This window comes from Vanessa atalanta, chromosome 25, assembly GCF_905147765.1.
Source record: "Vanessa atalanta chromosome 25, ilVanAtal1.2, whole genome shotgun sequence".
In the NCBI taxonomy this organism is placed as follows: domain Eukaryota; kingdom Metazoa; phylum Arthropoda; class Insecta; order Lepidoptera; family Nymphalidae; genus Vanessa; species Vanessa atalanta.
Window position 1 is genome coordinate 4,663,275 of NC_061895.1, and position 12,622 is coordinate 4,675,896.

Genomic DNA, 12,622 nt, shown 5'->3' on the forward strand with positions numbered 1-12,622 from the left:
ATTCATTCGAAAATCACCTATCAAATTTATTGTATATTATAATCGCAATTTAGAATAGATTTCGATCATCGTCCGTTTGAGAGTTTTATCTATCGAGTATAGAGATAAAAAATAATATTTTTACTTAGTTATATATACAATTTACATATAAGTAAAATTTGAAGGAACCAACACTCGGTGGACACAGAGAAAGGTAAGAAAATGGCTTTCAATGGGCGTCATTTTAAAATTATTATATTAGACAAATTTATAAATTCCAAGGAAAGATTTAATGTTAATTTAAGGTAATATTCTCTAGCTACAATCTTGCTTATCTTGCATTTGTCGAACCCTTATTTCCTACATTTTGGTAAATACTTCATCGAGTGAAGAGCTAATTGTAATCCTCCTTACACTTCATAGTTTCAGCGTTACGATTCGTTTTGTGTAGGTACTGTTGCTGCAGATTCTCGCCGTAGTACTATTATAAAATTTTAACTCTTTAAATTTATCATAAAATAAGATTATGTTTATGTATTAAAATCAAAATATTCTTTATTCAAGTAAAAACACTTTTTAAGCACTTTTTTAGTGAACTGTAAGTCTGTTATTTTCTCCACGTATTTATACCTAACTAATTAATTTGTGTAACAAAATAAAACCCTTATATTTAAATAGAACACTAGCATAGACAATAAACTTTTTTAGCAGTTTTAGGTGCGAATCGATTGTCAAATTTTATCTCTCTATAATCTATATATTTATATATCTGTGGAAATCATGAATAATTAAATCATATTTTTTGTTCTAAGTATACTATACTAAGCGTATTTTTGACGAAGAAAATTGTACATAAATTAAAGCTTTTTACATGAATAAAATTATTTTTTAAGATTTAATTTTGTGTCAAACTATTCATTAAAAATGTGAGAGATTTATTTGAATAGAGTTATGACAAGTTTAAAGAATTAAAACAATCAGAATTAGAATTGTAAACAGTTTATTATTAGAAATTAAAAATAAAATCAGTCTCTAAATTATACAGGATGGAGGGAAACTTATTACATTTTACAATACTTATAAAATAATGAATTCAGTTTTTATCTTCTTGTTCACTCGAATCTTTAATTTCCTTGCGAACAGGGCCGGTTTGTTGAATAGGGACAGTCTTTTCGTTCTTCAAAGCGGAGGGTTGTCTTGGTGCTACGACGGTAAGTACGCCGTCCGACGAAAGCCGAGATTCAACTGTGTCCGGATTGCAACCCTTGGGAAGCGCGTATTTTCTGACAAACTGACGAGAAATGAAGCCATGCTCATCCTTTTTCTCCTCATGTTTTCCCTCCACAACGATAAAACCATCAGCTGTTTTCACGGTAATTTCGTCTGGTTCAAAATGTTGAACGTCCAAATTTACTTGAAATTTGTCTTTATCCGCCTTGATGCTGGAGCCGACATCACGAGCTGCATTTGCTAATTGACGCCATGGCCTGTAATAGTCCTGGGAGACCAACGGTGCAGCGACCACGGTCAACATGTCGTCAGGTGTCAACGCCAGGCCAAAATCTTGGTCCAGAAGACGATTTGGTCTGTAGTAGTTGTTGCCGAATAAATACGGTAGAAGAGACATTTTTAAATTATTAATCGTACTTAAATATAATCAATTTAACACTCTGAATAAAATCCACAGAGACTTCTCTGAGATGCTTAGCGGTTCGAATGCTTGATTCAAATACTATGCCAGAGCGCGCTTCACCGCTGTATTTATACCTCCGCACGCCATCTAGTGGGGAATAGAAATGTCTGGAAATATTGAGTCGGTCGGCGTTCGTTCCACTTTGATAACTGTTTCACGAATGTTCTTGAAGCTGCGCGACCGGCGAATTTGTAAACAATAATGTTATTGATCCGTGAGAAAGAAAGGAAAGGATGCTAATTTTGAATACTCGAACATTCTGTTGTTGAGTTTTATTAGTTTATCTCAGAATAAATATATAGATTGTAATCGGAGTACTTTTTTAGTTTTTAGGATAAGATTTTTGATTTAATACTTTCATGAGTTAAAATGTTGAGTACCTAGTTAAGTTTTACTCAATGATGTTTTTATTAGAATACCATTGGTTTTACTGTACTTATTAACAGTTGAATGAACAATACCTATACGAAATGTTGTTTCAATTTTCAATATTATATTTTTAATGTATAGGATTATGCATTTTATTATAAGTAAACAGATGTATTTTTATGACTTCCTATACAACACACACATGATTGTTGTAATATGTGTGTGTTATTTATCTATAAAATGACATAATTAACATTTTTCATTAATTAATCTAGTTCTTAATTAACCTTATAATAAAACAATAAAATTCTGCAATAATTTCTTATTGGCTTTAAACGACATCATATACTTAAAAAAATCTTCCTTATCTTATACCTACAATGGTGTGTATCTCAAGATATGTATTTTACACTGACCGGTATTTTGTATGACAGGATTTTTTGTCAATATGTCCACAAGACGACCTAGAAATGTAAGTACAATATCATTCATAAATATGGACTGAATCAGCCCCCTGCTCAGTTTCTATAAAATAAAAATATAATGAAATACAAATATTTATTTAAAATACAAATTGTAATTTGTAAACTCTTGTATTGTACCAATGGCCGCAATAAAATAAACTCCATCCAAAAATCTACGTCGCAGGCGCTACTAGGCTAGACAATATCAATTTATTATGTCTGAAACAATAATTAAATTTATTTGTCGCTTTCGATAACTATGTTAATTTCTTGAAGTCAATTTTATTTTAATTAAATTAGTTTATGAAATTAAAGAAAATAACAGTGTTTTGGAATACCATCCTTTTAGTAAAAAAATAGCATAATTGTCTAATTGTCTTTGAATTGAATATTTATTTTTGATATAGGATACCAATATCATATCATATCATCATTTTATAATGCTTCAGGTGGCTATGTAAGAATTCCTACTCTAACTATGCCTCTGTAAGTCAATTTATAGTAATAATTAAACATGCAATTGAATCGAACAAAAATTAAGAAAGTATTTTTTTTAAATAGTTACAATAACGTTTGGGGGAAAGATATTGGAAACGATCACAAAAACACAACTGCTCTACTTATAACCTTATTAATAAGTAAGTTAATAATAATTTACAGGCCAATCCATTTTCAGTTTGATAGAGATTTCCTTTTAAGATATGAAATTATTTCATCAAAAAGAAACATCTGAATATTGACGTAAAGTTCTACATATATCAAGTTTTATGAACCATAATTTTTCGTACAAAACGTTTCTTGGACAGTTATTTTTCTAGAAATATGTCTCTATTTGTAGACAATTTAGATAAAGACCTTTTTGTTATTGCTATGCTGAAATGTTAAAAATATTCGAGAATATTCCCGAGCATGTGTACTGTATTGATTGGGTCACGTCGGGTGACAACAGCTGCAATGAATTGAATAGAGAGGCGACATTTCTAGAACCAAAAAAAAATTATAGAATTTTTTAAAGTTTTTGACATTAACATTTATCACGTTTTTTTTTTTTAATTTCTTGTTCTGTCATTAAATCCTCAGATGTAGTTACATCAATCACTGTTAAATGTTAAAATTATTTAATCAATAAGGGATAAAAATTATTACATTTCATAATACCCTTTACCGTAGGGTAATATCTTGTCAAATACCTTCTTTAAAACAAGAGTTTTTTTTCTCACCATTTATGTAGAAAAATTTTTTTTGTTAAAATATTACCTATTTATAAAACAAAACATGATTCATTATTGTAGCGTTTAAAAGTGACTTTTCTATACCTAATTGATATATTGATAATTTAGATAAAGAATGCTATTGTTATCTAGGAGTGAAATAGGTACGTTAAAAATATTCCCGAACATTCCGGAACGTGGGTATTGATTTCGTGGCCGTCAGGTCCGGTGACAGACAATGGGTACAATTGAATTTTGAGAGGAAATTTATAGTCGAAAAAAGTATAGATTTGTTTGACAGTATTATATCAAAAATAAAATAAGTTCATATATATTTATTATAATAAATATCTTGTATTCATCATTGTTTATGTGTCGTTTTTGGAAATTAATATTACAGCATAAAATAATTATAATAAATCATTATCGTTTCTTCTATCAATCGTAGTTGTAGCATGATATTATCAGAAATATGTTTATAGATATCTAGATATTTAAAAAAAACAATTGGTAATGTGTTTGGTAAGAGTGGAATGTGTACGTTATATTTGTAAATATTCATGATGTCTGCGTGCGTAATGCGTATTGATTACGTCGCGTTGGGCTGACAAAACTGATAGAAATGTCTACAAACAACGAAAACAAAGAGGAAATTTCGAGAGACAAATGCAAAATGATGTAAAATTAACATAATTGATATATATTAAGTTATTAATGAATAAAATTAAAGAATTCTCACTGTTTGTGAGAATCTTGCTGGTTCTTCCCAGTAGAATATCCATTGCTATCCAGAGTTATTTTACATTTCATTTAATCTTGTATAATGATGTTTCAATTGCTTGGAAGTTGGAACAGCCTACACGAATAAAGTACTTATACTGAATGAACAAAGTAGACAAGTACCTAGTTTGTATCTATACTTTATTCAAACCATAAGAAGAAAAAATTCAAAAGAAAAAACAACATTTGACAGCAACATTTGACGCGATATAATTGGTTGATCTTCCATATGGATTTGCGTTTTGAACGGCGACGAAAATTACATCGGAATTTTGGAAGTAAAATTAAAGTGAAAATAAGTAGTTAAGTGTAATAGTGTTGTATTATAAATAAAGATACATTAATGTTGTCTTAGATTTTCGCGATTATTACACATTGAAATAAAACTAGTTTTTAACGGATTTAATCGCGTATATTAATTATTTTAACATCCCGACGTTTCGAGCACTTTGCAGTGTTCGTGGCCTGTCTGCCCGTGACCACGAACACTGCAAAGTGCTCGAAACGTCGGGATGTTAAAATAATTAATATACGCGATTAAATCCGTTAAAAACTAGTTTTATTTCAAAGATACATTAATCATAAACTGTCAGTAGTGCACAATATAGCTGAGTTATTAGCAAATTGCATGAAATACGTAAACCTAAGATTTGTTTATCTTTTTTCCTACTTCCATTGGAATAGGCTAATGCCTATATAAGGTATAATTACCAAATATATAAAACAAATCTATTTAAGTCCTTCTATTATTTTGATTTTGATATTTTAGTATATTATTTAATAGCTATTTAGTTCAAAAATTATATGTAGGTAATATAGTACGAGCTATTTAGCTAAAATTTAGTACACAAACGATTATACTCCCAAAAAATAAATATTTAAACATATTTAATAATTTTCTAAACGATTTTAAATATTGTACTTAATTAGATATTTTATTTCCATAAAAATCCTATGGTAATAATAGAATAGCTAAAAGCCAAATTTATAATTTTTTCAATAGGTACAAATAGCGAAAATATTACATTGAAATTGACCCTATACTTATAGATTTAATAAAAATCAACTTACGCTAAAAAAGTAAGTAAGATCTAGAAAAAATTATGAAATTGTTTAAGGAAAAAGGAAAAATATTAAATAATTTAATTTAAGCATATTTTATTTGTAAATAATAATTATAATTAATATTTATATCATCAATAGACGCATAAAAATGACCTTGATACTGATCTATCTCAACGCAAAAGCGCGTGAACTAGCGAAGGTTCGAGAAATTACTCGGTGCACCGAGCAAATCGTTCGAACTTCGTATGTTCTAGACGTAGCCGGTCGGTGACACGGCACCAGGGGTGATCAATTGCGGTCCGCTGATTTTAATATCAGAAACGATATTTTGTTTTGTAAAATGTGATATTATTATCTCGATAGTAGGTAATTCTTATATAAGCCGTTTAAATATAATTATACTCTTAAATTTAAAATAATTCTATAAAATTATCCAAAAGTGCTCGCAAGAGCTAACTTGTGTGAAGTATATTCTGATATATAATATTTTTATTTATGTTTATAATATATTTGATATTATATGTATAATATATTGATATTATAAACATATAAATAAAAATATTATATATGATAATAAATATAATATAATTATATTTAATAATAAATATTTAAAAAAATGCTTTATCAAGTTGTAACTTTTGTACGTTTTTTATATTATATCTCGTCATGTTACGTAATGTACTTTTTGGATATATATTTTGAGTTTTAAGTTCTAATATTGTATATGTTTCGTTTGTTTACAATATAAATTATTTTTGTTGTTTGTTTTTTCATATCAACTAAAAAAATACATCAATAATTAGTAAATACTTTAAAATACTTTAATTACATTTGAAAATATTTACAATTTATATTAAATTTATTAAAATAACATTTATATTATTTAATAAATGACCAATATATTTTAGAAGGAACATAACATGTTAAACTAAGAGAAAAAAGTCAACCTCATAATGTTTATTTGTTATTTATTAATCACAATATTGTAAATTAGATTAGTTCATATCACAATTGAAAATTCTGATATACAATATAAATTTCAATAATATTATTTCAATTTAAATCAAAGTATTATTTTTGCAAGTGACTTGAATACCCCTGTCAATACACTCACACAGATACACTTAACATCTAGAATTATCTACTCCATACTAGAGGGCGCTGTTAGTATAAAAACAGCTGCTCGCGATAACGCTCTTCAGTTTTGAATTGAACACAACGCGAAACGCTTGAACTTCAAGTCATTTTGAGTGTCATCTGATAACTCTCATTATCAACAATTTCTACGCGCATTCCTTCTTTACTTGCAAAGGATATAAGAAAAAAAAGATGTCTCTTTTACCATACTTGTTTGACGACTTTCCGGTCACTCGTCCACGCCGTCTCATGGACCAGCACTTTGGTTTGGGAATAACACCTGATGACCTGCTGACAATTGCCGCTGGACCGTTGCTTAATAGGGAATACTATCGGCCATGGCGTCACCTGGCTGCTGCAACACGAGACATCGGTTCCAATATCAAAGCCGACGCTGACAAGATCCAGATTAACTTGGATGTCCAGCACTTCGCGCCAGAGGAGATCTCTGTAAAGACCGTTGATGGATTCATCGTGGTGGAAGGAAAGCATGAAGAGAAGCAAGACCAGCACGGTTATGTATCTCGTCAGTTTGTGAGGAGATATGCTCTTCCAGAAGGCACATTACCAGAGACCGTGGAATCTAGGCTGTCTTCAGATGGTGTGCTGACGATAACAGCCCCGAAGAAGGTTCCAGAAGCAATCAAGGGAGAGCGGAAGGTTCCCATCGCGCAAACTGGACCAGTCAGAAAGGAGATCAAGGATCAGAGCGAAGGAACCAATGAGAAGCCTCAGTGAAATGTTAACTAAAAGTATTCCAAAGATAGGCAGTGCCATAAGACTGATTTTTGTTTTATAATTTTCATTTGAATTGATTTTTTTCAATAAAAACCTTTTTTTAATTTTATTTTTTTTTTACTTTTTGTTTTATTTAAAGTAGGTGTTTTGTTACTTAATACTTTCTTGGTTATCGTAAGAATTTTATTTTTGAAACAATATTTTAACAATATTTCAATGTTTTATGAGGTAATTTAGTAACAACACCTTTTTTTTTTTTAATAATTTGATATAATTGTTTTTTTGAAACATTCAATAAATTTAATTTTTATTTACTTATTGCATTTATTTACGACACAATATTTCTTTTATACAATGAATTCAATTCACTGTTGACTTATTACATGGGTTTTTTTTTTTTTTACGATATACTTAATGTTTTATCCAATGTAGAAAGATTTATAAAAAAAAAAATATGTATCACTAGAGAATTATTGTTATTTTGTTCAATATAACAGTTTAAACTAACTGCTAATATTTCAGAAATAATTTTTATTCTATATATAGTTTAAGTGACAATAAACAGTAATATAGCCAACATTTGTATAAGTGTATTTGTTCTGTTTTGTTCCCATACATTCATAATACGTGTGAAGTGTGTTTGAATTTTTTGGGTATATTTAAATAAAACTCTTCATAATTTTATACGAATCTTTTTATTAGCTACAACAAAATGACAGAACCTTGTAAGTGAGTAAATAATACAATATATGATTTCAATGTACGTATGTAATAGTGTATAAAACAGTTTTTACTTTAGAAGCTCTGTTACCGCATATCACTACTGTGCTCTGTATTTTTATCAATATCGGCTTGAAAATTTAATCCATAGATATATAAATATTCAATATATTAGCAACCAACATATGTCATACATTACGTAACGTCACAGGGGTTGAAAGCAAAGTTACATAAGTAGCATAATTAAAATAAATAATTCTGCTTTTTAAGAAAAATAAAATTAACGAAAGAGGATTGAATAATTACGAACTTTTTTGTCTGTTGTCTGTTAGGATATGTCAAGGTCTGGAATCACCCAAGCGTAAACGTCGTAACAGGATGTCGTTATTATCTCTAAAGACTAGAATCATATTTCTTAGTTACTCATATTACCTCTCGGCTTTGATGGATCCACTTATTTTAGTGTATTTGTTGTTGTTAGAATACTAATTAAAGGTGTAAGTAAATTGTTTTTGTTTTATTTATATTACATTCATATAATTGTTACAATATTTTTAATTTATTGTTACCTACATATGTCAGCATAATTGCATATTTGAAAAGAAAATTAAATCAATACAATGAAAATATAAATTTACCTGAACAGTAATAACTTAATGTCATCAAATATATAATTACACATATATATTATATATCAAAATAATCACGCTTTTATATTGTTAGTATAAGATTTTTTCCAAGCCGATATTAAATATTTCTACATTATTAAAACGTATTGCTATACATTGAGTCTACATGTTTTTGCACATCAAATTTGCACTAATCATAGATAATTATATAGATTCCCCGATTTTCGTAAATAAATATGAGTTTATTTTTTTTTATTTTTTTTTTCCTTAGATCCCTCGTAACGTACAAACATCGTGAAATCAATATTAACTATCAGTGGAACTAACACACAACAATTTAAAGCGACAGATTAAAAAATAATCCTTACAATGATTTTCTTATACCATAAATGTCATTAAAAAAAAGTTAACTTATAATGTACTATGAGCGATATGTAACGTATTTTTTAACTTATTTACTTTAAGTAATAATATATATGTATGTTATTCATTGCTACATTCATACTTATTACGAGTAGGTATCTAGTACCACATTTAGAAAGAAAAATAATTCAATCAATGCACGAAATTCATTCTAGAATGATTTTAGTTCAAAAAAAATTGTCGGGATGTTTAATTTAATTAGAGGCATATCTAAATTTAGCGAAAAACCAATTACTTAGTCATCCACATCCTCTAAATGATACAAAGTACATTGATCTTACGGCCGTTTAAAAGTGTTATCAGTTTATATAAAATAAAATAAATTATTTTCGTAGATAAGTAAATAATTTTTAACGTAACCAAAAACATGAGTGTAGTAAACTTATATAATATTTGTTGTAACAAAAACTCACACATTAAAAATATATACCAATGGGTATGCCGTACTCAAAAAATAAATTATTTTTATTTTTTGAATACGATATATATATCACGATACTATAAATCGAAGACATCGAATACTAGATATACAACTATATATATGCATACAAAATTTTGATTCATTTTATTAATAGAACTCAGAATAAAATAAAATATTAATTAATTTTGTAAGTATAAATGTAGCAATTAACTTATTTAAAAATGTGTCCTGTCTCCATTTTACTGTGATACAATAAATAATTTACGATCTATTTTTGAATAGCTTTGTCCACAATGCACTTACAATAATACATAACAGAGTAATCATCGGTGATTTTTAGTACAATTTTGTTAAATATTTTTATAATACTGTTACAATAAACATCTTAAAGTTTTAAAACATTACTTGTGCAGTGCTCTGTGTAAATAATTTAACAATTTTTTTTTAATTTAAATAATATTTTGAAGTTCTTTAAGTGTCAGTAAAATATTATTTTTATATTTATTTACATGGAAGGCATGAGGCGTGCAATTCATTTATATATTTAAAAGATTCTGCAATATAAAATTTTAGTAACATCAATATAAATTGTCTAATTTAAAATACGAAAACAAACAGGAACGAAAATATAGAAACGTTGAAATTTAGAAACATTTTACCTATTTTTATATTAATATCTAGTTTTTTTTCTATTTTCTAGGTTACGCCACTTTGCCTTGTAACATCTAACGCTAGGAATAAGTATAAAATTGAGCCTTGTTGATATGTTTCGTTAGAACAAGTTCGCTAAATGTTCGTGTTAACAGCAAAATGTTAGTTGCATTAGTTAAAAAAAAATAATTACATAAAATTGATACAAATACGCTCATGTATATACACAAAAATGTTATTATATATATTGATATGTATATATGTTGATATTATAAGCATTAAATCTAACCACACTTAGCCATTAGTAAAGAATTCTACTTATAAACATTATTCATTTATTATAATAAAGGTTTTATATATATAAGTTTTTAAATAGAAACGAAGTCTATAACAGATTACAGACTAAAAATATTTGGGTAAAATCAATAGTAACCATTTACGTTCGAAAATATTAATCTAGATATGATTAATATTCCAAAAAATACTTTAAAAAAATTCCGTTGAACGTTTTAGGTTACCGATTCTTTTTGGAGTCGATGTTACCAAGGATTAAGCTTTATCTTTTATAGTTTTTATATTAAATATCGGTATGTAAAAGCAGGTCAAATGAGGTAATGCCTTTTAGAGAAACAAGTGATGAATCGCACAGTTTCATACCCTGACTGGATTTATACGTCTTCAGATTGTCAAAGAAGAGAACGCGTCGAAAACAGTAATGGCCGCTACACCCACTAGTAAAGTAATATGACGTTTATTTAGTGTCAAGTGTAGCTGTGACGCACACCAAGATAATAAAGTTAACTGGTTTGTTTTAGTCATCTGTAGAGCGATATTGTAATAATCTATGTTTTGTTTAAATAAATTTATAATCGGCGTAACGAGTAGTATAAAAAAATACAAGTGATTCAATTCCCCTTGGTTACTAATAACTTACGGATCTTTTTCAAATCGTACTATTATTCTCGAGGTAAACGTATCAAATGACAAAAGTAATTAACAAAAGCGGTTCACAATTAGCGAAGCAATCGTGGAGTATACGAGGATAAAAAATTTTTTTGGATGTCGTCTAAATTTAAATTAATATTTTTCGAAACTAACGATTTTTGTTTGTAACTAAAATGTAAACAAAAATTTTGATTGGAAATAATTTTAATTGATTTAAACAATCTCTCAAATTATAAAAAAGGATTTTGTAGCAAATCCGAAGTCAACGTAATCCCCTAGTTGGCGTTTAGGGATTATTTTATCAACTTTTAGTAGCTTTTCTTTACAAATAGTTGATTTATATAAATTATATTAGTTCGTAAGTCCTGAAATACCCCAGTGGTTAGAACGCGTGTCTCATACCGATGATTGTGACGTCATACCCACACAAGCACCACTAAATTTTCATGTGTTCAATTTGTGTTTATAATTCATAGCATGCTCGGGGGTGATGGAAACCATTTTTAGTAAACCTACATTTGTCTAATTTCAATGAAATTCTGCATTGTGCAGCGTGGTGGAATAAGCTTCAAGCCTTCTCCTTAAATGGAGAGGAGGCATTAGCCCAGCAGTGGGACATTTACAGGCTGTCACCAAATCATATCGTTTTCTTACAAACTTTTTTACAGTAAAAATTACAATATAAGGACGTACTACTAATTTGTAATAAGTTTCTTATTTTTTCTTTTCTCTTGGTTAAGGCAAATGCCATACAGCCTTTGACAATGATATGTATCGTTGATATTATATATTATATAAATAATGACTAAGTGTGATACGCGCGTTTTATACAACAAATAAATAGTATTCCGTTAAATAAATATTATAGTTAAGGCATTATTTATATTATATTATACCTACATATGATAATATTACAATTGCAATTTATTTATACGATAAAATAGCATGTTTTACCTTCTTTGAAAACAAGGACTGTTAATGTACTTGTCGAATAATTGATAAATTGTATATTCTTTGATTATTTATATGTCTCGATGCACTATCGAAACGGAGAACGCGTCGAAAATCGTGGCCAACAGATGACCACTAGTAAAGTAATATGATATGACGTTTGGCGAGTGTCAGGCGTAGCTGCCACGCACAGATAATAAATTTGGCGCGTTTGTGTTTTATTTATTTTGTAGTGCGATATCTATTTAGATATATAAATAATCTAAGTGTACATTAGTTATTTAAACTCTGATTGAGTTTAGTATATTTATTCTTCGGTATACATCAATTGGAGAAAAAAATGTCGTCATTAAGAAACGAAAATTCTTAGGTTTCGGTGAACGATATAAAAAACAAAATAACGTGAAAATTAGACGCAGGTCTCAAAGAGTTTGTACACCAAATAG

At 28.3% G+C, this 12,622-nt stretch overlaps 2 protein-coding genes across 3 annotated transcripts; one reads left to right on the top strand and one right to left on the bottom strand.

The window, feature by feature from the left end:
* Positions 1-962: 962 nt before the first annotated feature.
* LOC125073734 (protein lethal(2)essential for life-like) lies at positions 963-1,723 on the bottom strand. The gene has a single exon (XM_047684747.1). The coding sequence runs from the start codon at positions 1,604-1,606 to the stop codon at positions 1,073-1,075; it is 534 nt and encodes a 177-aa protein (XP_047540703.1). The 5' UTR covers positions 1,607-1,723; the 3' UTR covers positions 963-1,072.
* A 5,037-nt stretch (positions 1,724-6,760) lies between these two features.
* Positions 6,761-7,551, top strand: LOC125073683 (protein lethal(2)essential for life-like). 2 transcript variants are annotated; one of them, XM_047684640.1, is made up of 2 exons: positions 6,770-6,845; positions 6,900-7,551. In XM_047684640.1, exon 2 carries the CDS (start codon positions 6,948-6,950, stop codon positions 7,434-7,436), a length of 489 nt encoding a protein of 162 aa, XP_047540596.1. In that variant the 5' UTR covers positions 6,770-6,845; positions 6,900-6,947; the 3' UTR covers positions 7,437-7,551. The 2 variants fall into 2 exon arrangements, with proteins under 2 accessions (XP_047540595.1, XP_047540596.1); XM_047684639.1 differs by having other exon boundaries at positions 6,761-7,551.
* Positions 7,552-12,622: the final 5,071 nt, after the last annotated feature.